This window comes from Harmonia axyridis, chromosome 1, assembly GCF_914767665.1.
Source record: "Harmonia axyridis chromosome 1, icHarAxyr1.1, whole genome shotgun sequence".
NCBI classification, from domain to species: Eukaryota; Metazoa; Arthropoda; class Insecta; order Coleoptera; family Coccinellidae; genus Harmonia; species Harmonia axyridis.
Window position 1 is genome coordinate 33,226,752 of NC_059501.1, and position 27,720 is coordinate 33,254,471.

At 33.9% G+C, this 27,720-nt stretch overlaps 1 protein-coding gene across 2 annotated transcripts in view; it reads right to left on the reverse strand.

The window, feature by feature from the left end:
• Positions 1-27,720, reverse strand: part of LOC123671352 (serine protease 27) — a 45,224-nt gene that overhangs the window by 2,598 nt on the left and 14,906 nt on the right. For both annotated transcript variants that reach the window (XM_045605130.1, XM_045605131.1), the window contains exons 2-5: positions 16,561-16,765; positions 8,907-9,085; positions 3,018-3,154; positions 309-555 (exon numbers count right to left, since the gene is read on the reverse strand). In XM_045605130.1, coding sequence (XP_045461086.1) covers positions 309-555; positions 3,018-3,154; positions 8,907-9,085; positions 16,561-16,765 — 768 coding nt within the window. The remainder of the gene's footprint in view (positions 1-308; positions 556-3,017; positions 3,155-8,906; positions 9,086-16,560; positions 16,766-27,720) is intronic.

Here is a 27,720-nt window from a genome sequence, read left to right on the forward strand (position 1 = left end):
TCGGAAAATTAAAAGAAGGACCCTTAGTTGAAAGTCTGCATTTTTAATTGAGTATTTCTCAGAAATAGAGAAAAGGGTTATCTGCTTTTTTACTGAAAATATTATACATTATTATGATAACGAAAAAATTATTGCTAAATGTGGGAAGAGAGACACTTTGTATATAAATTCCTATAGAATCGTGAAACGTGTTCAACTTCCTCACAATAATACGGACATCTTAAGAAGAATCCCTATTTTATACCCTAGCTTTAAAAAGATTACCATCGAAATAGAAAATTTATGAAAGAACTAAAACTTTTACGAACCTAGTATTGGGACAGATGCACTCCTCAAGATGTTAGTCCCCATAAGTTCATTAGAAGGCATAGTCTTCCCCCATCCAGCCACCACTGCGTTCCGACCGGAAAGGGATATGTCGGAATTAGGAAGACAAATGGGAGATATGTAGTCAGCGTATCCGGCTTCAGTAACCAACTCCAGTAAAGCCACATCATAGCGGTCAGGCTGCGTTGTTCGATATTCAAATTCGGGATGAATTAGTTTTCTCCTTACCTGAGGGGAAGGAATCCTTATTTAATTGAATCCAGAAAGGAAATATATATGTGGTTAGAAACGTGATGGAACATTCAGCATTGATCAGTTGTGGTTATTATTATGACTGAGCTTGTTCGCTATCATTTTACAAGTACTTGTACTCACCTCAGAAAATAATTTTTAATTTATTCGGAAGAGATGAATATGAGGACGAACAAATATCAAAACAACTCATAACTGATTTTCATTGAGACTTAAATGTATTCAAAACGACTAATTATGGCACAACAAAACATATTTTTTTTACAACGTTACGCATGCCGTCTTTCGTGAACTGAGAATAATTTGTCTTTATATTTATTAAGACTCATCAGTCAAATAATTGAATAAGAGTATGTATTTGAATTTTCAGCATGTGAAATATACGGCTACATATATGGTTGAATTTCCATCATGAATATATGAATATGAAAGTAACATCTGAATCTCCTAAATTTTTGATGAGATATGATTATTGAAATTTTTGATGAGATATAATTATTGAAATGTGTTCATTCATCAACCTACTGGCAATAACAGTCAATTGTTTTTATATTCTGAGGGCCAATTGCACCATTCAAAAAATAAACGCTGTTTACGTAAAAAATCGATGATTATAATTTCTACCGATTTTGATAATAATAGATGTTTAGCTAAACAGGAGATATGTTTGGCAACATTTCAAAATATCGATCATAGAGAAATCAGGAATTTCAATTTTCTAGTATAATTTTCTCTGTTCTTGCGGTGACAAAGTTAACATAAATTATAAATTATCATTGAATGAAAATTCACGATCTGAATCTGAATCTATATCTCAATTTTGCAATTCCTCACAAAACCAAAAACAGAAACACACAATGTGATACAATCAGATTATGTCCATAGAGAAATAATGTTTATGCTTTATGGTTATGTAATAAGTGATATGTTTCGACGTTTTGAGTTGCTCAGAACCATAGACCTAATATCAAATTGATATTAGGTCTATGCGCAGAAACCTGTTTAAAACTAATCGGGAATATAAACTTACAAATTTTCGTGTTTAGTGTAATCGGTGATTAGGTCGCTCTAAACGTCATTTAAAAGATGGTGCAAGAGAAATCATAAAGTAATCAATGTTTGAATTCTCAATCAATGTTTAGACAAATGGTGCAACTGGCCATTAAATTTATAATTTTTTGAAGTGTGATTAGGAAATTTTTTGTGTAGGTAAAATACTGTTTAATTTATTGATTTAATTATTTACCCTGTTCACTTTTTATTGTATGGTGAATTCTGATACAGGCTTGAAAAAGGGCATTGCCCGAAACGTTGTCTATCAAATGACAACCCTGCAATCAAATTTCACCATACAATACTGTTTAATTATATTACATTTGCTTTTTTGTGATTTCTTATGATCATTTATAGAAAATTGACGCCAAATAAAACTTCAATTCAAATATGAAAATCAAATGATGCAGGCATATTAACTCCGTTCAAAAAATATACACCACTTCGGACATAACTCATTCACAAAAAAAAATTACAATATTTCAACGAACATAATAGTTTTATAAGAGGAACTAGAAAGTGCACTCTCAAAAATTGTTTTATAATTTCTCAATCAATTATCATCCTAATGGTATCATTTTTTTCATTAATTATGTAGTAATTCTATGAATTTTTAACAGTTATTGTTTTTGAAAATGTACACCTTATGTGTGCCTTTTTTATGAAAAACTGTAAAGCAGAAGTATTTAAATTCTGTGAACTTTTTCTATATGAATTTTCTGAAAAAGTACACAATATGTGCATGTGTCCATCTTCATAGCGAAGCGTGGTGATTTTACTGTAGAAGCGTTTGGTTCTGTATCCCAAGCAGTTGCGATCTTTCGAAAGATGCGAATCTCACCACGCCATCTCTCAGACAAACCAAGAGTCTCTGCTTACGAGAAAAAGAAGAATTTGAATTCAATAAATGATGTTCTTTCGAATTGAATGATTTCTGAATGTTTTCAACAATTCGTAATATAATTCAAAAAATAACATTGAAGTTGAAAAGAAGGTGAATTTATTACGTTGGAATTTTTTCAAATTTCATACACAAACGTGAACACATTTACCGTAAATCGAATCGAAAAGTACACAATTGTTTACCTTCATAAAATAATCTCAATCACTCAAGGAATTGAGATTTTATACATCTGGATTTCTCTAGGTATTGAACTACCAAACAAATTTCAAATCATTTGAATTCTCAAATGAAAAAAAACAAATTATTCGTCCGTATTGAAAAATCAAATTTGTTACGGTAGAATAAATGTCAGAGAATTCCAGAGACTTTTTCGCTATGTGCATATCATCGAATCAAAGGGTAACCAAACGCTTCACCTGCATCATACGTTAATTGCAATATCGAATTTTCATCTATTCCCACTCAACGTTCAGTAACTTACCCTGTGCAGCTCGGCTGGGGCAGGCTCCGACACCTCCCCTGTGTCCTGGGTATCGAGCTCTCCCAGATACACCAGGATATCCTTCAGCTTGGCGGATATGATGCAATGCGCCGCCGTTGCAACGTAACGATGGGACACTGTAATGAACTCGAGTTAATCCCAATCTGCCTGATGAATTGTGTCGTTGCCGTTAATGAGATTTGGGGCTTAATCGATCCGCCAACACCAAAGTAGTTCCACGAACTTTATATCAACGTATGCACCTGTTGTGTTGGAGTTACTCAGCGAGAAACGAAAAGGCTATAGCCTAGATGCAACATGCAACTACATAATTGAGGTTTACGCCCAGTTCGCTGCACAAAGCAGATATAAATGACAATGATATAAGTTTGAAACAAAATTGAAAATGACTACCAATGAAATAATACAGGATGATTAACCGGCATGGCCTATTAGACATTTATATAAAACTAATCACAATTTTGAGCTGAATTGAGCATCGAGCATATTGGGGTTTGAAACATTGATATTTCTTCCTTAAATATTTTCAGATCTCTTCAAGTTCCGATTATACCGGAAACAGACTAACAGTTCCTGATTTCAAATGGCACACCCAGTATATTATTGCTTCATTAGAGAGATCTTTTACCGACAATTTCGGCAATATGCCATAACTTGTGTTAAAACTCAACGGTTCGGGAATTAATGGGATTCTTATGAAAAAAATAGTGGCGATAAGGACTCACATTTTTTTTTATTTTTTCGACAGAAATAGTAATTTACGTAACAAGTCCGGAAAATAGGGTTTTTTTGGACGAATAGACAAAATTCCAGGACGAGCGTAAGCGAGTCCTGGAAGTCTGTGAGCCCAAAAAAAACATTTTCGGGCGTGTTGCGTACATTTTTTTTTCGGCAACCATGTAAAATAACACTATCGCTGCTGCTTTCCATATTTTATTGCGATTGCGATGAAAAAACATGCAAATTTTTGACAACTAATTTAATATGAACTGTCAGCCGTTATCTCGGTAGCTATGGATTCTATGATTCTTTTCCGGCCTAGTCCGGGAAGTACGTACTTTCCGGACTAGGCCGGAAAATGCTACTTTCTCAGAGAAAAAGCGTCCGGAAAGTGAGCACTTCCCGGATGGTTGCCGAAAAAAGCTTTTTTTTCGATAAAAATTTTTTCTTTATCGATTCTCCAAATATGTTGTATAATAAAACTGTTTGCGGTCTTGACCAAATATATACAGGGTGTCGTGAACTCGGACAACTCAAATTCATCAAAACTCAAGATTTTCAAATTAGAACCTATATTTTCACGAGCTTTCAATTTTCTCTCTTGTGAGTTCATTGAGGGTAAATTGTAAATTTGGTTTAAATTGTAGGTTTTCGTGGGATATTTCTCAAACGGTTGACTAGTTCTATTACAAATGGTAATATGAAGTGGGTGCTGTTTCGTCACCTAAATGTAAAATCAATTTTGGTGTTCTTTGGGGATTAAAATATTACTACATTTTGTATTCCTGCTCATGTAAAAATAAAATTTGAATGTTCTCCTAAAAAAAAAGAACAGAGAAATAAGAGACTAGACGGAATAATGGAACCACAATCATTTACCTATTTCTATCAAACTTTTGAGTATAATAAAGTGCAATAAGTCGTTGAAATGTGGTTTGCTCAAGAAAAGCTATTATAGCTTCAGTTGATATCTAGCTGATAGAAACTCATTTTTTATTCAGTAATAGCATTCGGTTTGATTTTTTTCATTTTGTCCGTTTGATTTGTCTTATATATTGTTGTGTTATGGGATCAATGAAGATTATTATATCATTATGAAATATTTCTATTTTGCAGTGGGTCCCCAACTATACCAAGAATAGAAGTAACCGACCAGTCGTTTGGGTTCATATTCGAATTCGTTCAACACCATTTCAATAAAACTTTTGTCCCGCTCAAAAACGAAGATGGCACTTTTTTAGTTAAAACTTAATACGGTCATATCCAAGTCTGGAACCAATAATTACATACCGGGTTATTCTGAGTTATCCATATCGTGATCTGGATTTCAAAGCTCTGTTCCAATGATATATGTGAAATAGAACTAACATCCGAAACGTCATATGTTTAGTTGGAGGTAAGCATTCAACAATATGGATCGTTTATCTAATGCTCAACGTGCAGGGCCCCTGCAAGGGACATCAACGCCCGCGTGCGGAACATATTTTGGCGCCCCTTAAAGGGGGGAAGTGGAGAAAAGCACTACTGGATAATCGGAATTTTTTTTATTGAGTTTTAGTGCAGAATGGTTGAAAATTTATCAGCAACCTTCATTGCCTTAAGAACTTTATGGTGTTAGTTGTAACATAATACATTCCAAATGAAATTCAAAATTCAAGCTGTAATCTTCTATAAATTATTCATAAAAGCATAAACATTTAATTAGGATCAATCCAGAAATTGAATGGATGTTTTTCTAGTTCTGGCTGCTGCAAATTCTTTTATATTATCAATCAATCAATCAATTTTATCGAGTATCTCTTGCTCTATATCTAAGATTGCCAATCCAGAAAATCTTTCTTATGACAGGTAGCCTTCAAATAGTTTTTAATTATTTTTAATTTAGTGAATGATCTCTCACCAGAAGCAACAGACACAAGTAAAGTGAGAAGGATTCTTGAGACAATACTAAGATTCGGTAGAAAAGAAGTTAGATTATTTTCAAAAATATATTGTAGAATTTCAAGAGGATTCGAGAGGCTATTTCATACCTATTGCGACGTTCGGAAACTTGTATAAATTGCAAGAACGAAGTTTGGAAAAAAAATTGTTGATAAAATTTGAAAGAATCTTTTTCGAAAACCTTTGGTCCATCGGTTCTTCATGCGGTCTATAAGAGGTTTTGGCGCCCGCTTGCGGTGCACGCGCGGTTGCGGGGGCCCTGTCAACGTGTGAAAATTGTGGAAACTTCCAACAAAAATAATGATTCTGTACGTACGAATGCGTTTCGTGCATTACGGGCAGATTTAAGTCAACAATTGGTGAGACAGTGAAAAAAATTCGAAGAGACTGGATGTTATTGATGTCTCAAGGTCCATGAGGTTGTAATGAAAAAGATAAAAATTGATCCATTCCTCTACTCGCACAATATTTGGGCCTCTCTAACGGCACAATATGGCGTATTTTGCATCTGGTTTTGCATATCCATCCTTATAAGATTCAATTAACAATGCTAGCTGACCATGGAATACGTAGAACATATGCCAATTGGGTGAACAACAACATTTGGAAGACGATGTTTCGCATCGGATTTTCTTCAGCGATGAAGCACATTTTTATCTCGGTGACTATGTAACCATGCAAAATTGAAAAATGAGACAGTGAAAATCCTCATATAACTGCCGAGAGACCATCATATTCAGAAAGAGTCACTGTATGGTGTGCAATTCGGTCTGATGGAGTAAGTGGCCCGTACATCTTTGGAGATGGAGAAGGCATCACTCAAACCGTCAATTATTATTCCCATAGCCAAATGATAACCAATTTTTTTGGCATGGAATGAATGCTATGGAATTGGAAGAGACATGTAGTTCCAGCAAGATGATGCAACAAGCCACACAACACAACCCGTTTTGGCTTTATTGCAAGAAAAATTCCCAGAATGCGTAATTTCTCGTTTCGATTTTATGAATTCGCTACCAAGATTGGGTAATTTTTTGTGGGGTTATGAAAATGATCGTGTTTATACCGATGAGCTGACTATATACTATTTGAGAAGGAACATCCGTCAAGTGATTTTTATATTATTCCCCCACGAACAAGTATATACTTTTGTGGGTTGTAATTTGTTTATTGATGCGTACCTTACAAATTGATTGTATTTCATGAACTGTTTTTTGTTATATTTTTTCTGCTTCAAACTTATTTATTATTTATAGTTATTGGTAAGGTATTGCCGGAACTATTGAGTCCTATTAGGACATTTGAATGATTTAAATGTATTCCACACAAAAAGGGAAGGTTCTATCAAGATAAAAATTTGTCCAATATCCTAAACGGAATTCAAAATAGCTAAAACTTTATAATATGTTCTATCCAGTTTCCACGCAGATTCTGCTAATTATCTAATAGTGTCTATTATCAAATTATGGCGAACAGGTCAATTTGATTGAAATTTTGATGAGATGTAGCAACATTGAGCCATCGGAAATTGCAACTGAAAAACTGATGGAAATAACCGTGATTGAACATGAACGTAATTTCTGCCTTCCACGTTCAATTCAGTCGGAAACGAATTCAAATAGGAATTAATCGACTGGCGATAAAATTAGCAATTTGCTGGGGATCGATTGTAGGTCAGAGGTTATATTTACGGAACGGAAAATTATTCCATCAGTGAATTCAACGAAATGATGAAAATGAGAGATTCATTTTCCATTTCATCACTGATATTTTGTTGTTTCAAGAATGAAATGTACTCAATAACATAAGATCAACATTCAGAAATAATGATTTTTCAACTCGAATTTTTTATAATGTGGAAAATCTAACATCACTTGCGACAATATTTGCAATGAATTTTATCAATTAAATCACCGCAAAATATACACTTGGATATCGTTTAGCTGATTAAGTAGGTACCTAATCAGCTAAACGATCTCCAAGTATATATTTTCCACAGGCAGTGTATCTCGTGCCTGTAGGTACAGGCACGAGATACACTGCCTGTGGAAATCGATGTCGTTGTCTGTGAAAAATTATATAAAATGAATCCATCATGCTTAATGAGACTTGAATCTGGTGAAAGAGTTGACTATGATGTATTTTTTTTTACATACCTCAATATGGTTAGATTTCGTTGTTGGATTGTGATATATTTTAAAATCCACAATTTTACTATATCGTTATGAATGTTTATTATATTGAATGAAATATTTTTATTTTAGTGATTCCCGATTAAGTATGCAAATTTTAATAGTTGAAACCCGATATTTTTTCTAATTGCCGAATTTATAATAAGCAGAATATTTATTATTTTCTGTATCTATCTGCTGCAATCCAAGGTTTGGCAACTATTGCTCTCCTAGTGTCATCGGTAGTTTCACGTCGTTTGGCGCGCTTGAAGTTTGTTTTCTGAATTTCAGATAAATTTAGGTATTTATTTCAGTACATTTTGAGTTAATATGAAACCTTGATTCACTATGGGACATAAGGAGTGCGTCCTTCGTGGAGAAACTCGCAAATTGAGTGAAATATCATATCACTGATATGTTTTCATTTCTGCGCGCTTCATGTCAAATTTGAAAGTTCATGTTGGGGACAAAATTTGCTCACTAAAAATGACATATACTCCGTCTATTTATGTTTATTACTCTGAGGGTTTGGCCCATTGACAAACAATTCGAATTTAAATTCAATCATGTAACTTTCCCTGAACCAGAGAAAATTCAAGCAGAAAATTAAAAAAAAACTGACATCTACTTCAGAGACAATAAATCTAACCGATTTAAATAATGATAACAATTGCAAAGGAACAGGCAGCAGCCTAATGGAAAAATTGTTAACGGTTAAATCTTCAGAATTTTTCGTATCTTGTAGAATATGACATTATGAACAAAAATGTCTATGAGTCCAACTCAATGCAGATACAGGGTGTCGAAGTTGGAAAATGGCATTTTCTCAAAGTTAAATGTCTTGTTGGAAAACATCTTGAATGAAACACTTTGCGCGAAAAATATTGCTTGAACTGCCTACAGAATCATGAGAATATTTGAACAAGACAATATCTAGACGAAAAAATAGAAGGATGTGTTATTTTCAAAAAAATATTTGAAGAAAACAACGTTAATGAACGAGGATGGAAATATAATATTGATTGCTTTCAGTTACCTAAGACTCCTCCACATTGATATGAGCCAATTTTTATGTAAACTTGCCAAGGGTATTGTCCAAATTTAGCCTTGTTTCCACCGATAATCCTTTTCATAAATATTCTGTCTGAAGATATTCCACATTCTTCCAACACTTCATCTGTCCGTCTCTGTAAAATAGCTGGTTCTTCTCTCAATCTGAAAAAGAGATGAAACTCTTCATGAAGTCTTTCCAAAAGTATTGAAGGCAGAAAATGGAAGCTATGGAGGTTATACTGTTTTTTGATAATTCCATTAAAATTACTATGCTTTCTTACAGAGAATAACAATATAATATTTCATTCAATCTGGAATGATTACAATTTTATTGCTATATCAATAGATCAATGGGCACCTTCATATTTATGTTGCTATAAGATTGAATGAAGTTGAATCGCATAATAGGTCTTGAAGCTAAGAACATACCAACTTTTGGTTAATAATGATAACAATAGTCGTGAACTCTGTGAAAATGAATAACTTTTTCAACTATATCTGACATATAGATCAGTAACTTGGGTGTCAAAATAAGATATTATTAGGTAAAATTTAATTTGAATCATAATATGAAGCATATCACTCTAATTAAGGAAAATACTACTCATTACATTAATCCTTATTAAATCTTAAGAAAAATTATAACAATCAAAGATGATCACAAAATGATCAACTGCCAACATTGTCTACTCCTCGTACATCCTTATCACTTTCTGAGATCGATTTTCCCGAGGCACTCATAGAGAAGCATCTTCTATCTCTCGACACAACATCAGCTCCGGGTCCTGATTGCATATCTGCTGCTATGCTGAAGAATTGTGCTCCCAAGATTTCATCTCCACTGTCGAAGATTTTTTTTTTCACACCTTGCCGTCATCCTGGCTACACTCTCTGGTTACCCCGGTTTTAAAGAGAGGAGATAACCTGAGTGCTGAAAATTATCGTCCGATCAGCCTTGTCTCGATCGTTTCCAAGGTTTGTGAGCGTATTGTGATGGAGAGAGTGCGAGAATTTGCCCTTGAAAACAATTTAATCCCTGATTGCCACCATGGATTCTTGTCGGGACGCTCAATCATCACTAATCTTCTGGGATCTGTAGACATCTGGACCCGTTTGTTGGACGTGAATATACCCGTGGACGTCATATATTTGGATTTTTCCAAATCAATCGATTGTGTCCCCCACAGACGTCTCTTACAGAAGTTGAAACATCTTGGATTGCGGGGAGATTTATTGCTTTGGATAGAGGCTTTTCTTTCTTCGCGAAGTTTTTCGCGTACGAGTGGGTGAATCAGTTTCCGATGCAAAGAACGTAACTAGTGGAGTTCCCCAGGGATCAGTTCTTGCGCCACTTTTGTTCCTCTTATACATATCTGACCTCCCCAGCAATGTTCGTTCGTGGCTTTTCATGTTTGCCGACGATGCTAAGATTTCCAATAATGCACTAGACTGTGGGCAAGTTTTGCAAGATGATCTGAACACCTTGTTTCTTTGGTCCCTAAAGTGGCTTCTACCCATCAACTTTGAGAAGTGTGCAGTTCTCCACATCGGCAAACACAACCCACGTCGTAACTACTACTTGGCTGGCCAACTGATTTATTCCGCAAGAAGCCACGTTGACTTGGGCGTTACTATAAATGAGGAGCTATCCTGGTCGGAGCATATCACTAATACCACGCTCAAGACGAACCGAATGGTGTACATGTTACAGAAGTCTTTCCGAGGCTGTGATCCATCAACATGTTCCATGCTGATAAAAACATACGTGAGGCCAATTTTGGAATTTGCGGGACCTGTGTGGAGTGTGGACTTGGTTCACGACGAGGTGCTTCTCGAGGGAGTACAGCGATGTGCGTCTCGCATCCCCTACGGTTTTGTACGCCCCTCTTACGGTGAAAGACCATCTATTCTAGGTCTACCCAGTTTCACAAATAGGCGGCAAAGTGGTGATATGATTCAGAGTGTTGAATGGTCTTTTTGGAGTAGATTTGTCGAATCTTTTCCTCCTCAACAACGATTCGCGTCTTCGGGGACACCGTTTGAAATTACGAAAGGAAAATTTTCGCACGACTCCCAGAAGTAACTTCCTTTCGAATAGGATTTTCGAAAGATGGAATCGCCTTCCTGTTTGTGTTGCGGAATCGCCATCTTTCTACTTTGGGAATATGGCTTCGGTGATAACTGTTCATAAAAAAGCAACTTCGCAACAAAGCTAAATACCGCCCCATTTCAATTTTGAGCATTTGATCCGAAATATTTGAAAAAATTGTGTATGGCAGGTTGATATCGTTTTTGTCGCGTTTTAAGATTGTTACTGATAGCTAATATGGTTTAACGGAAGGTAGGTCCACTCACACAATTGCTTTCTTATTTGTCAATTTTTTTTACAGGAAACTTGATGAGGGGCTTTTTGTCGCAGGCCTTTTTCATTTGTCACAAGCTTTCGATGTTATCTCTCGTGAGTTCATTGAGAGAAAACTATACATAAAATGTAGGTTTTCGTTGGATATTTTTAAATAGGTGACTTGTTTCATTACAAATCGTAATTTGTCTGTTATAGTGGGGGGTGCTTCGTCACCAACATGTAAAATCAATCTAAGAGTTCCTCGGGGCTCTGTACTGGGACCGCCCTTATTCTTTCTCTATCCAGGTATCTTGTCTATATTTGCTGATGACCGGTCTCAGCAAAAAGTCCTTTTGACCTCACAACAATTTGTTATGAACTTATTTGCAAGCTTGTAGAGTGGTGTCACTCGAATGCATTGATTTCAAATGACAATAATAGATAATAATAGTTTCTTCTGAATAAATAAAACCAAATATATATAATTCTACAATCGTAACACTTCAATGAACGTTTGATATTAGAATGTTTGGGTAGCAAGTCATATCCAGAGAAACTGTCAAATTTTTGGGAGTACACTTGTACTGTTCTCTGAGAGGGGATTACCAAGTTGAATAGGAATGTAAAAATGTAAAACTCACTATTTTGACTCCAAATGTTTCTGTCATTGTCGAGTTTTTTGTTGCTATAATAGTTTCCTACAAGCCCTGTACTCTTATCAGTCAGACACACACACACAGTATGGCGAAACAATTGTTGCTAAAAATTAAATAGTTCAGTGAAAAACGCTTTGTTTTATTCTATTCATAATGAATTTCCTACAACTAAGGACTGAATCCATTGAATATTTTTATAGTTAATTCGATAAATCCAATTTTTCATTACTTTTTCCAAGAAATCTGACCGTAAGGCTTCAATGTATGTTTTGAATATTCTAGAGTTGCTGGTTTGTCAGCATAAACCAATGACTCAACATAATCATAAAAAGTAATCGAGAGGCGCACGAAGGTAGGGACCAGTTAACATCAGGACCATTTGTAGAAATGAATTTGTCACCAAATTGATTTTGCTATAAAATGATGCTTAGACTTGGATTATGGAACGTTGCGACGTCTTGATGGAACTGAATGTCATCGATATTTGGTCGATTAGTTTTTGAAAACAAAAAATCAGTCAGCATGGTTTGATAGCAATCGCTATTCACCGTCACCGTACCTCCTTCCCCATGTCAAAAGAACTAAGGAGCGATGATGCCGCCAGCGTGTCAACCGCACCTAACAGTCAATTTTAATGGATGTAATGGTGATTCGTTAATGGCTTGAGGATTGTCTTTGCTTCATGGCAATTTTGATTATTGCCATTCAACCAGAAATGCACATCACTAAACACAATTATTCGTTGAAAATGGTCATCGGCCTGTTTCAAATTAGCACTGTTATGAAGTTGTATTTGTTCTTAGAATAACTTATTGCTTTGACTATATTATATGTTTCTTATATGGAGTGTAGCTGCGCATGGACTGATAAATAGAATATGTTTAATAAAGCAGTCTTCCACTAATCGTGTTATGAATGACAACCCTAACCTATAGAGATGTGACATGGCGCAGTCGGTATTAAGAAATTGAATAATAGTTTGTGGATATAATATCAAAATAAATTGAAATATGGGTGATTATAGAGGTTTACCCGCAATCGACTTCTCCGGAAATATTTCAGAGAATTGGAGAGTATGGAGACAGAATTCCGAAAATTATTTGGTTGCTACGGAAGTAGGCAAAAAAGGTGAAAAGATTCAAATTGCACAATCACTGCATTATATAGGTGAGAAAGGTTTCGTAATTTACAATACTTTCACCTTTGCCAATGATGATGAAAAAAACAAAATAAAAACCATCATAAACAAGTTTGAATGTCAATTTTTGGCAAAGAAAAACTTGTCATTCGAACGATTCCGATTTTTCACGAGAAAACAATTGACAAATGAAAACATCGAACAATATGCAACTGATCTGAAAAACAGAGCATGTTCCTGTAAATTCGGTGATTTGAAAAATAGCCTTATAAAAGATATCATTCTTTTTGTAATGTCGAAGGGATTAATAAAGATTTGTTATTGTTATTGTTATCTTCACTTGTGGATTACAAAATCAAACACTTCGTGAAAAGTTACTACAGGATGATCAAATAGATTTAGATGGAGCAATTAAATTTTGTGTAACGATTGAAACTATTGAAGTCAATAAAAATGTTAGATATCAGGATAAATTCAAAACTAAATGGCAGTTTGGTAAAGTCATAGATAAACCAAGAGAGAGATCATATATCTTGCAGAAATCAAATGGTTCAACGATTTCTAGAAATCGTAGGTTTATGGAAACATTACCAAACTCCTCTGAAAATGAAAATATTTTCCTGTTGAAAGGGGAGATGGTGATTCTCATATTTGTCCTGATGATACATTTGAAGATTCGATTTCTGATAATACTTTGTATACAGTACCTAATACGACAATGTATGGCAGAGTTATAAAGAAACCTGATAGATTTATGTTTTAATTTGAAAAAAAGGGAGATGTTATGAAGTTGTATTTGTTCTTAGAATAACTTATTGCTTTGACTATATTATATGTTTCCTATATGGAGTGTACCTGCGCATGGACTGATAAATAGAATATGTTTAATAAAGCAGTCTTCCACTAATCGTGTTATGAATGACAACCCTAAGCTATAGAGATGAGACAAGTGGTCATTCAGCAAAAATGCGACGTAAACGATGGCAGTTGGATTTAATTCTCGCAAATGAAATTGAAAACGACATTTTGATGTTTTCATCAATTATTCGCGCTACAGATGCAATTTTCTCCTTGATATGCACATTTATTTTCCTTGTTGATTGTATTGAACAGAGAAACGTGAAATTAATGCAAAAAAGATCAATAAATTGCACGATTTACTTGCTCTTTAGGGCGAAATATTTTGACCGTGAAATAGAAGAAGTGCTCTATGAATTTCTCCAACAGATTCATTATTTTCAGAGTGAATTTCCACATTCGGAAGCATTGTTAGCATTAAACAATTTATGATGGATTGCCAAACCTAACTGATCAGAAGTGTCAATACAATTTGACATCAATCAAACCATGGACAATCCTCCAAACGTCTCATGCAGCTGAAAGAACACATTCTGGATTTACCGCTTGGCCCCCGGTATTTAATAATAATAATAAAATGGTTTATTTTCTAAGCTACAGGGTATAAACATATAATCACAGAGGCGTGAGCCTGTACTTGTGCTAACTATGTATTGTGAAGATATCCAACCAAGTGGATGATTTCATATCTGTTTGTGCATCTAGCAGAATATCTACCTTTTATTTCAAGGAATGCTAATGAAAGTGTTACTCTCACACTTCTATTCTCAGAATGGAGGATTTCAAAAAAATTGTTCAAATAATAACCCAAATCTTTAACTCCCATGTTCAGGTATTCTATTCTTGAAAGATCCTTGAAGTTTTGTTCGACATAAACCATAGGGAAACTATTAAATATTAACTTATAGACTCCAGATATGTGTCTCCATAAATTATTAACATATTTATATGAAATTGTGAACAAATTCTGAAAATTGTAGTGTACAGGGTGGGAAAATTTCGATGTTTTAGCACTACAACTTTTGAACCAGAGGAGATAGACAAAATCTGATACCCACTTCTCGATCTCTTTTTCTGAGAAACTAACAAGGGTAGTATTCATTTTTGGCCACCTTCTTTTATTTTCGAGTTATAAGCGAAAATTGGAAAAATGGCGATATCGAAAAACATTTATATCTCCGCTAATACTGATGATAGAGCTCTGAAATTAAAACATTATACAGGCACTTTTTTACGTAGAATCCAGTGGCGTGCTCGTATTTTCAAAAGGGTTTTTAATTACGAAGCTATGACCCAAAGTTATGTTTTTTTAAATGAGAACACTAGATTTTTGTGCCATTTTCTGAAAGCTTAATTTTTCCTGATTTCAAAAATATATAACATCGTATGATTCGTAGCAAAATGAATAACAGAAAATGGTCAAAAACCTTTTTTTCCTTAACAGTCTCAATATTTCTATGGTTTCAACTGTTGATGAGCCTTCCTATAACAAGAGCAGTGTCTTTCCGTCAATCTGATTATTTCTATGCTTCTCACTTATTTCTACAAAATTCGAATCTATATTTATTTTATACAAATAGTTTCGAAAAGATAAACGAACTTGGAAAAAGGTTCCTAGGTAGCTTCAACACAGTTTCAAATATTCGTCTATTGAAATATCGAGAAGAGGTGTCGACTGTGCATTGTGCAATTGTTGTCATTATTAGGTGAAATATTATTTCTTGTTTGTCCCTTCGTAATTAAAATGTTGAGTTCAATCAGATATGCATTGTTTCATATGCTGTTTAAAATGGATTGGTACTTGTGCGTATTGATTCTGGAGACCTATGTAAATAATCTCCTGATACATGCATCTCATTACAACTCTTTCGATTGAAAAATTCGATCTTGTGGTTTCTCCGTTATTTCCAAATCAATTTTTAGATAAAAAATTTATAAAACATATCTAGATTCGAATTTTGTAGAAATAAGTGAAAAGCATAGAAATAATCAGATTGACGGAAGGACACTGCTCTTGTTATAGAAAGCTCAATTTTTCTGTGTTCATCAACAGTTGAAACCATAGAAATATTGAGACTCTTAGGTGAAAAGAGGTTTTTGACCATTTTCTATTATTTATATTGATCCGAATCATACGATGTTATATATTTTTGAAATCAGGAAAAATTAAGCTTTCAGAAAATGGCACAAAAATCTAGTGTTCCCATTTAAAAAAACATAACTTTGGGTCATAGCTTCGTAATTAAAAACCCTTTTGAAAATACGAGCACGCCACTGGATTCTACGTAAAAAAGTGCCTGTATAATGTTTTAACTTCAGAGCTCTATCATGAGTATTAGCGGAGATATAACTGTTTTTCGATATCGCCATTTTTCCAATTTTCGCTTATAACTCGAAAACAAAAGAAGGTGGCCAAAAATGAATACTACCCTTGTTAGTTTCTCAGAAAAAGAGATCGAGAAGTGGGTATCAGATTTTGTCTATCTCCTCTGGTTCAAAAGTTGTAGTGCTAAAACATCGAAATTTGCCCACCCTGTACATATTATGGAAAACTAGTTCATTCACTGCTTTTTTCAAGTGTTATGTTCGAAATAAATTCATCATCACAAATAGGAGGCTTACTTTTAATTAATATACTCACTTCGAACTCAGATTTTCTGTTTTATCCTCTTTTTGGCGTTTTTTCTTTGGGGGTACACAACATGCCACAATCCAAGAACTAGCTCCACAACCAGAATAACTCGTACCTCCAGCCATCCAGCAAGCTATCGAAATGGTGCAAGCATGAGATACGCCGCGCTGTTGACATTTTGCTGGATATCCAAAAAGAGTTACAAAAACTCTACCTGAAAATTTATTAAAATGAATATAAATGATATAAGAGCAACCAATCTAGATGAAGACTCGCTCTGCTCGCCGAAGGGGCTCCGCCCCTTGGACCCCGTCACTATGCCGGTAGATCCTTCACTGGGTATCCCTCTAGAAAATAAAAGATTTTTTTTGGAAACCTTGTATCGTTAGCTGATTTTAGACGATTCACTCGGTATCCTATGCTGATTCTAGGGTAGAATTCTATATGACTTCTTTCCTAGAACATACCGTTTCGCCCTTGCTCACATGAAAATATTTGATGCAAATAACTTTCCATGACGACAAATCAAGGGCGGTCCTAGCCTTAAATTTTGAGGGGGTTCGCCGTTATGTGCTTCGAGTATTTCTATGGGACCAAATCCCAGATTATACCGATATCAAGCCTTACCTCTCAAAAATATTTATATTTAGATATTCATATGAATATTTATATAAGGCGTACAACTTTGCGTCCGCCGTTTTGCAATAGATGGCTGTAACGGTAAGTGGTAGTAGAAATAAATATATCGTAGATGTCATACAATAAGTTTAGGTATTTGTGAACATAACGCCATTGACATGTTAGTCGATTTGTGTCTGCATCATAAAGTTATTCACGATTAACCATGTTAGCTTACGAGCCAAATTCTCCTCATTTGCGGGAGGTTTCAATTTTCCATTAAAATATGAAAAAATCCGCGGCTGAGGTTCATCGAATGCTTTCAAATACCTATAGTGAGAACGATATTGGTGGAAGAACGTACCAACGATATTGTTTATGTCTAGGTTTAGTTATTTTCTGGTACATCTGTAAAATGGCTTGTTCTGTTTGATTAAATAAATAAAGATATAGATGAGTGGTTTCAACGCTTCAAGAATGGTGATTTTGATGTCGAAGACCAGCATCGCGGTGGAAGAGAGAAGTTTTTTGAAGATGCAGAATTGGAGGCAATAATTGATCAAGACTCATGTCAAACGCAACAATAATTGTAGGATCAATAGGAGTGACACTAAAAGCCATTTCAAAACGCCTGAAAGTCATAGGAATGACTCAGAAACAAGGAAATTGGGTGCGGTACGAGTTGAAGCCGCGAGGTGTTTGAACGACGTTTATTTACTTGTGAACAGCTGCTTGCAAGAAAAAGACGGAAGGGGTTTCTGCATCGGATTGGGACTGGAGACGAAAAATGGGTTCATTACGATAATCCCAAGCGCATAAAATCATGAGGATATCCTGACAAAGCTTCCACATCGACGGCCAAACCGAATATTCACGGTTCTAAGGTCATGCTCAGTATTTGGTGGGACCAGCTCGGCGTAGTGTATTATGACTGAAAGAATCACAGGCGATCGTTATCGAACGCAATTAATGCGTTTGTACCGAGCATTGAAAAACAAACCGTCGCAATACAACGAGAGAGAAGATGAATTGATTTGACTGCATGACAATGCTCGACCCCATGTTGCGAAAGTAGTCAAGATATACTTGGAAACGTTAAAATGGGAATTCCTACCCCACAACCCTACCCGACGTATTCTCCAGACGTTGCTCCCACGGACTATCACTTGTTTCAATTAATAGCACACGGCCTGGCTGACCAACACTTCCGATCTTATGAAGAAGTAAAAACTTGAATCGATTCGTGGATCGCTTCAAAAGATGATCAGTTCTTTCAATTCGTACGCTGTCCGAAAGATGGGAGAAAGTAGTGACCAGCGATGGGCAATACTTTGAATTATAAATGTATAACCAGTTTTTTACAATAAAGCCTCGAATTTCGCAAAAAAAGTTGTACCCTTATGTATTTGTTGTATTATAATGCCATTATTTACTTATCAGGGTTTTAACCATTCAGGTAGAAATTTAAAAAAAATTAGATTGTTTAATATGAAAAAAAGAAGACAATTGGCAACTACATCACAAAATCTAATTTGGTCTTTAAAACTTTGAACCCTTTGAAAACCTTGTAATCACAGCGTCCTCGTCAACATCAATGTCCCTATAAATGTTCAGGAGGACAAAATACTCCATAAAAATGGAAGCAAACTACTAAATATGTCGTTTTCCACTGAATCTTGTCATCTGAATCTTATTATTATCCTCTATGATAGAAAAACTTTATTCAAATCAACAGAATTTTCTCACACCAAAATATCACAGCGATATATATCGATATTTTACTCTTACATATTTCGATACATTTCGATAGTGTCAGAAATTATCGATACAATATACAGGGTCTTTCACGAAGAACCTCACCCATATTTATACGGGAAACTACTGAACGTATTTTCATGAAATTCAGCACTTATAAGTATTTCACGATGCTGATGAAATCTAAAATATTTTCAAGGCATGAACACCTCCGGTTTTTCCGGAAATGACGTCAACTTCCGTTTTTCAAATTAGAACACCATTTTTTTATTGCAGAAATAGATTCCTTAGAAAATTTCAAGTTATTTTGGTGTAACATTTTTCAGTTTTGGTTGGAAAATTCTCTCTGAGCGGGAAAATTCGAAAAAAAATCGAAAATAGAGCTCCGCTGAAACAAAAATAACTTCGAGGTTTTTGGATGGAAAATTTTCATTTTTGGGATTTTTCAAGATGTAAGATTGATGTATCCACTTTAAAAATCGAAATCGCGATTCATGATACAGGGGGTGAAAAAATCGATTTCAAAGTTAGGGATGACAAAATCGTGAAAAATGAATTTTTTCAAAGAAGAACCCCATTTTTTTATGGCAGATATTGAATCTACGTTAAAAAATAATGTGAGTGTATGCATCACACCTTTGCCCTAAAGTGGATATTTTCTGAGTTATTCACAAAAAACTGTTTTTCGTCTTGAATTTTCAGCTATTTATTTTCTCTTCACGCCAAAAAGATGAAATTTTCAGGAACTGTTACTTAAACCATGTTTTAGATTTTACTATCCTAATATGCAAGAGAAAAAAGTTACAGGTTGTTCCTAAATAGATGGCGAATTTTGATTTGAATTTGTATCGGAAACCTCTTTATTTCAACTAATCGGCCATCGGTTTTCTCTCCAGTGATAAATAAATAATTCCTTATGAACCATATGCAAAAACTTACCATGTTTTACATTCTTTTTTTTTAATAATAGTATCATTAATTACATCTGCCAAATTCCTCTTTATTCAGTAGCATTTTGTGTTTACTATTAATTTGGTGATAATTCGTATTAAGTTATAAAATCAATCACTATGCCTAATGTTACCAATGAAGATTATTTAAATCTCATTCTACTGCATGGAGAATGTAATAAAGTTGTAGATAGAACGATTCGACTGTTCATTGAGAGGTTTCCTGACCGACCCAGACCAACGAGAGATACCACAGAACCATGACAAACTTGAGAAATTCTCTAGTTATAACTGCGAGAGTTTGCCCTGGTTCTCCTAATAGTAACTTGAAGTCGGTTTCAAGAAGGGGTGAAAAATCTACAGCATGGTTCAGATAACAGTTCCTGAAAATTTCATCTTTTTGGCGTGAAGGGAAAAGAAATAGCTGAAAATTCAAGATGAAAAACAGTTTTTTGTGAATAACTCAGAAAATATCCATTTTAGGGCAAGGGTGTGATGCATACACTCACATTATTTTTTAACGTAGATTCAATATCGGCCATAAAAAAATGGGGTTCTAATTTGAAAAAATTGATTTTTCACGATTTTGTCATCCCTAACTTTGAAAGCGATTTTTTCATCCCCTGTATCATGAATCGCGATTTCGATTTTTAAAGTGGATACATCAATCTTACATCCTGAAAAATCCCAAAAATGAAAATTTTCCATCCAAAAACCTCGAAGTTATTCTTGTTTCAGCGGAGCTCTATTTTCGATTTTTTTTTCGAATTTTCCCGCTCAGAGAGAATTTTCCAACCAAAACTGAAAAATGTTACATCAAAATAACTTGAAATTTTCTAAGGAATCTATTTCTGCAATAAAAAAATGGTGTTCTAATTTGAAAAACGGAAGTTGACGTCATTTCCGGAAAAACCGGAGGTGCTCATGCCTTGAAAATATTTTAGATTTCATCAGCATCGTGAAATACTTATAAGTGCTGAATTTCATGAAAATACGTTCAGTAGTTTCCCGTATAAATATGGGTGAGGTTCCTCGTGAAAGACCCTGTATAGATATCGATAGTTTTCTGACCTTTGCCCATCCCTAGTGTGGATTTGCCGAACGCAGTCATAACCATAAACAAAGATTTCTCTATGATCATAATGTCAGTCATACGCATGTCTTAAAAATTTGTTGAAATATAAATCGTATATTGTATTCTTTAATAATGAATAAAAAATAACCGATATCAACCAAATTCTCAGATCTCATTTTTCCAGAAATGGCAAATTCTTTCTTTGAAGAATTTGGGAGAAATGAATAATCAAAATGTGAGCGTCAGTCTTTCAAGAAAGTTATTCATGCTTATAGGTTTGTAAAAAATTTTTAGAGAATATTGAATAATAATATAATCCCAACATTAAGATTTTAAATTAGCACATTTCTTCTTTATAGAGACATGTATGATGCATAAGTCCAAATTTAATTGATGATTGGGTGGGAAAAATTGACAAAAAAAGTTTATGTTTGTTAGTTAAGTTGTAATACTTTTTATGGTCCTTTTTTTGTTTATTTAATAGTTACAATAGACAATTATTAGCATATTTTTCTCTGAATTTCAACTTTGAAAGAAAATTTGTGGTTTTATGTCTTGCCGATGAAAATATTGATATTCTTGTAAGTCAATTCAAAATGAATAATAGATATATTTTAAGGGCTATCATTCCATTGGATATTTACTTGTGAGCCCTAAAATGAAGTTACATTTATTCAATTGACTCATTAATAGAAATATTACCTGAAATAAAGAAATTGCATTTAATGTTTATTTTCAGTTTTGACAAATATTGAATTTACATAATCGTTCGATAAGATCTATGAAAAGACCTACAGTGAGATTTTTGTTTTAGGAATATTCAGTATAGCTGTAATAAACAAACTGAAAAGAGGCAGAATGAATAATAGATCTACCTTTCGGATACCCATATCTGAGAAATCAGGTTATAAGAAGTCCCTCATTTCCAAGGTTTATCAATACATTTTTCAGTTGAGCAGCAAATTATTCTTCTATTCCATATTTTGTGAAGAAATACAATATAATTGCAACAATTTGAAGGACCTATTGGAAATTCCTGACGAACTGAGGAGTTTTTTAGTATCTGAAGATTGTATTGATGCTATGTTATAGAACGAGACTTGTGGCTCTGGGTTTTACTCAGAAGTGAATTAAACAGGGCAATTTATGTCCTATATAGTAAATAAAATTTTGATAGATATAAGTTTCAAAAGATCAACAATTGATCATAGTATTTACATAAATCAAAAAATAATTGGCTTACTATTGTTGCATTGTACGTGGATGACTTTTTGTTTTAACTAATGTTAATTCTGAATTAATTTTCTGATAGAAAATTTTATGATTAAGAAATTGGGGGAAGCTAAAAAATGATTAGGGATGAATATTACTAGAAATTATGGAAAAGGTAGTAAAGCTATCGATTATATTATTCAAATATGTATTGCAATAATTCAACATGTCTGATTGTGAACATGTGAAAACTAAATTGAATTTTGATTCAACAAAAGAGAGTTGTAATGATGAACCATATAAGAAATTAATAGGTTTATTAACATCTTTAGCAGTATTAACTAGTCCTGATATAGCATACTCTGTTAATTTCTTGAGTCAATTTAATAATTATCTCATTGTTGAACACTGGAAAAATGCAAAACTCATTTCAAGATACAAAGATCATTGTTCAATTTTTACTTCAGTCAAAAGGAACTGAGTATTTGAAATCGGTACTAAAATTGTATCGGCCAATACTATTGACCCATATTAGTGGGTTTGACTTGATTTTTTCAAATGTTAACTTTGGATCTGAATCAATGAAAAATTTAATTTTTACCAAAATGAAAAGCAATGAATAAATCAGTAGGATAGCATTTTTGAAATGGCCATATAGCACCTATTCCTATAACGATTAAAAGATTGGAAACTTTAGTGAACAAATAGGTAGGTATCTACATTTGTATACAAATTTGATCATTCATGACATAGAAATTTTCAATAAATAGTTGCTTTTTAAAGTATTTTATACCTTCATTGAATTGCTGCAAAATTGATACCAATTTCGAAAGTGACTGCCATGTTAAAATTCTTCATATACTGAATGATCCTTCAAAATTTATTTCTGTCGTAACATTTTGACTAGTATTTCAACTGATATATTCCATACGTTATTGAAATCAATATCTTCAAAGTACTATTCAAAAGACTTAATAATGGAATTTAGAAGAATATGTCTTTCTCAATTTCATAGTCATATATGATGCATAAGTCCAAATTTAATTAATTCACATCTAAAGTGAATGTTATTTTTAGAAATATTCAGTATAGCTATAATAAACCAACTAAAAAGAGACATAATGAATAGACTTGCCTTTCAAATACCCATGGCCTATGTTACCTCATAAGCAATTACCTATAATATCTCATCTTGGTAAAACCTTTTTGAGAAATCAGGTTATAAGTTTGAGAGTCTCTAATTTCCAAGGTTTATTAATACATGTTTCAGTTGGGCGGAAAATAATATAACAGGGTATATATAGTTGAAATTATTAGTATGAAAGATTTGACTTATTCATTATAAATTCAACAGCACTGCACTCAAATTCTTCAAAAACGGAGTGGTCACTTATATTTTTGCACTACTCTGTCGTAAAAGTGTATATTTTAGATATTCAAAAAACACATGGAAACTTTCGACTGTTATCTGACTAACTTGGCTCTTTTTTTCCAGTAATAAAGCCAATTGTGAATTATCTATAAGGAGTTTTTCTATCTGTTTAATACTGTTTCATAGTAGCATAACTTTTACTCCAATCCAAGACTGAATTGATGAATGAAGCTTCTGTTCTCTTTGGTAGTTCCATCTTCTGTCGCAATAAATTCAAATTCTCACGAAAGGGAATGTAGTTTTATAGTTTGTGGAAAATAAACGAAAAATTCCTGAAATAAAGTAACATTCATCCAAATAATACAAACCCTTCAAACGAACCTGAGTTGAGGAAAATGCATTCGATGATGATATCAATGTTCATTTCCAAATTTTGACAAATATCTATCGAATTTTCGATTCGCCGAAGACTTTGCATTTTATCTGTCGGCATTTATTTAAATATTGAATAACAATTTTGGAAACTGCAAACTTTTTCAAGAACTTTCATATATCGAAATGGAATATTTATTATTAACATGACACTGACAGCCAAATTGTCCACAGATACCACAGAAATATGGGACTTGAAATGTCAAAATGATCCGAAACACCCCGTATACTCGAAAACCGCGGGGAGAATCGAAGGTTTGGGATTTTTCCCGGGATCTCCAGACGATTTTGAGGGGGGTCTTATTCTTGTCATTTTTGCTCTAGATGGTCCCGTTTGGGCTGTGATTTTACGTTTAAAGTTTGACGTATATGTGCAAGCGGTTTTATATATACTTAGATAAGATGAGTGTAGTTATAAGATAGAGAACACATCATTTGAAGTCTGATTTTCCTAGGAATCTCATGAAAATGCAGTAGGTGTTTGCATAGGGCTGTCACTTGGGGGAGGCAGGAAGGGGGGCAGAATTCAAGGATTTAATTCGTCCAGCAACGACAGAAAGGAATACTGACAAATTCAATCGACATCAAAAAATATAAAAAGGGCTGCATTATGCATTATACTCTTAAATATCTAGATGTCGCGGAATCCCCTCATGAAGCTGTTTGCGAGTTATTGTTGGTGAAAAAAGCACATGCACCAATTAGGCTTGTCGGCATTCTCTTTGCTAAACGTTGCCGAATTTTATTGCCACTTGGGGCGGCTTCTGAAAAATTTTTCTTATCAATTTTCCGATCAGAATGTTGATTTATATAATCCAATCCCGCTTTCTCATCATACCCCTTCCTCCAAACCAAATTGGAAAAATCTCTTCTTTTCTGAAACTTGGTGCTATAATCAAATTTACCTCAGGAGAGGTCCCCCTATCAAGTGCCTATGCCTAAAGGTATTAAGGACTATTATAACTGATAAATGATTCAAATATTTCCTGCTGAATAAGTACTTTTCATACAATATGAATATTAAAAGTAGGTATTCAAAAAACTCAAAATCTGATCCACAAATCGGACCGGCAAAGGTGATTCCTGTTTAACCATCGATTTCCTTTTGATGTACGTTTCCACGCAGAAAATTGAACCGATTTAAGAGAACGAACATCAAATCTATTTGAAAATTTCCCTCAAACGATGCTTTTCAATCGAAAAGGGACTAAAAACTCAATCTGAAAAAAGTAAGATATTGTGATGTCGTAGAAAGATGCAATATTCAACATATATACCAGCTATGCTGATATCCCAACCAGGTAGATCTGCTGGCTTAGAAGCTACGTACTATGTATGGTATACTTTGATATATCGAACACTCAATTTATGAGCTCAAAAATATGCTTTCTCTAATTCTGTGGTTTTTCCGTTCATTCTTCCACATCTTGTAGAACAAAATCGTGCGAGAATATATCAGAAACGCACAGTTTTCATGGTTATATTTTATTATTCTATGTTGGAACTCCGAACTTTCCGCTACGGCTTTATCTGTCAATTCATCAAATTGCCTTAAAGAAATCAGTTCTGCCAACCAACATTTTTCAATGCAAAAATCACTAAATTATATTTATGGAAATATTTCATTAATTTCAATGAAAATGCAATGAATTAGAGAAAATAATGTATAATACCATTGTTTAAGCAGAAGATAGTTAGTTACTTCGGTTCAAATATCATTGGAGGAAATTGGGCAATATCGTTAGAGGGCGCCACTCCGGAAGAGGCCCAACATGATGGGTTGCCTATGTGCAATGTTGAAAATTCAGACGAGTATTAATTTTTGGGTATGGTGAACAACAGATGTCTCTAGTGCGTTTCTTGTTCAATCTTTATTCATCTTTCTGTCGTCGAGCAGGCATCGGAAGAAATTCTCTTGGCCGCAATACATTTTTATTACCCTTGCCGCATGCCGGCTAGCTGCATGAAAAAGGGTAGAGCCTCAGAGTAAGAAGTAAACTGTTTACTTCTTACTCTGAGGGTAGAGCTATTGTTCGAATCGTATTTTTGGTCATAATATTGTTTTGAAAGCTTCGTCGCCCTACCTTCAGACTGAAATAAAAAAAAAATTTGGCACGGGAAAAAAATTAGACATTCTATCTCTGTTGACAGGTAACAAAATATAACTTTCTCGAAATTACTTTTTTTCCCGGGAAAAAAGTGAGTGTAAAGATTATACATATATCCGGGAAAAAAGTATAGTCACTTTTTTGCCGGATAAATTTCGTGAAAAGTTTTAATAATATTGTTAATTTAACTAATAAAGAATGTTATGCGTTATTTAATGAGCACACACGAAACTATTGTATTTTGTCCACCCTGTACCACTTTTAATGATCTTTTGAAATTGAGAGTAGACGTTGGTGATAAATATAAATACAGAAATAGAAAGAAACGGAATACTGATGTCGCCTACGACAATCATGGACGTCTGGTCGTTTTTCAATAATTTTCATTTTGCCCCCCCTGAGAAAAATTTCTGCGGGCGCCCATGCCTCAGTTACGTCTAAAACCCCTAAGTGATACTAGATGGTCAAGTAGAATCGATGCTAAAGATTCATTTTATTCAAATATGTGATAGCCTTTTAGAAATAACAGAAAATGATACTTTCAACATAAAAACCAGACATAAAGCAAGTTCTCTTTTATTAAATATTCATTCTTTTGAATTTATTTGAAGTATCATAATTTCTTATGACGTTTCATTCCAGATTACTATTGTAAGCAACATGATGCAAAGTGTAGCGATTGACATTAAAGTGTGCCAAAACCATTTGAAGAATTTAGTTGATCATTTCAAAAATTGTAGGGATGATAATGTTCTCGAGGAAAAACTTGCGGGAGCTGGAAAACTAGCGGCTGTTCTTGAGATAGCTCAAGATTTTTCTCCATTATATACTGTAAGACGAAAGTATAAACCAAAATTGTTCGATTATGAACAGACGGAAGATCCAAAAATCGCTTTTAAAATAAATTTCTTTTAGAAAATAATGGATCAAACACTAAGTTCCTTAAATAGTAGATAACGTTAACGTTTTTTGTTTTATTTGTGATATTCTTAAATTAAATGACAAATATCTATTGAGATGCTGTCATGCTCTTCAACAAAAGCTAACTGATGACATGAAAAAAAGAGACTGAAATGAAAGAAAATGATTTATTCAACGAGATAAGAGCCCTAGGATTGTTTTCATTATCTGAAGCGAAAATCCTCTTGAAATTCTACAATATATTTTTGAAAATAATCTAACTTCTTCTCTACCGAATCTTAGTATTGCCTCAAGAATCCTTCTCACTTTACCTGTGTCCTGTGTCTGTTGCTTCTGGTGAGAGATCATTCACTGAATTAAAAATTTTTAAAAACTATTTGAAGTCTACCATATCTCAAGAAAGATTTTCTGGATTAGCAATCTTAGATATAGAGCAAGAGATACTCGATAAAATTGATTGATTGATAATATAAAAGAATTTGCAGCAGCCAAATCTAGAAAAACATCCATTCAATTTCTGGATTGATCCTAATTAAATGTTTATGCCTTTATGAATAATTTATAGAAGAATACAGCTTAAGTTTTGAAACACATTTGAAATGTATTATGTTACAAATAACACCTTAAAGTTCTTAGGACAATGAAGGTTGCTGATAGATTTTCAACCATTCTATACAAAATCTCAACAAAACTTCAAAAAAAAAATTTCCGATTATACAGTAGTAC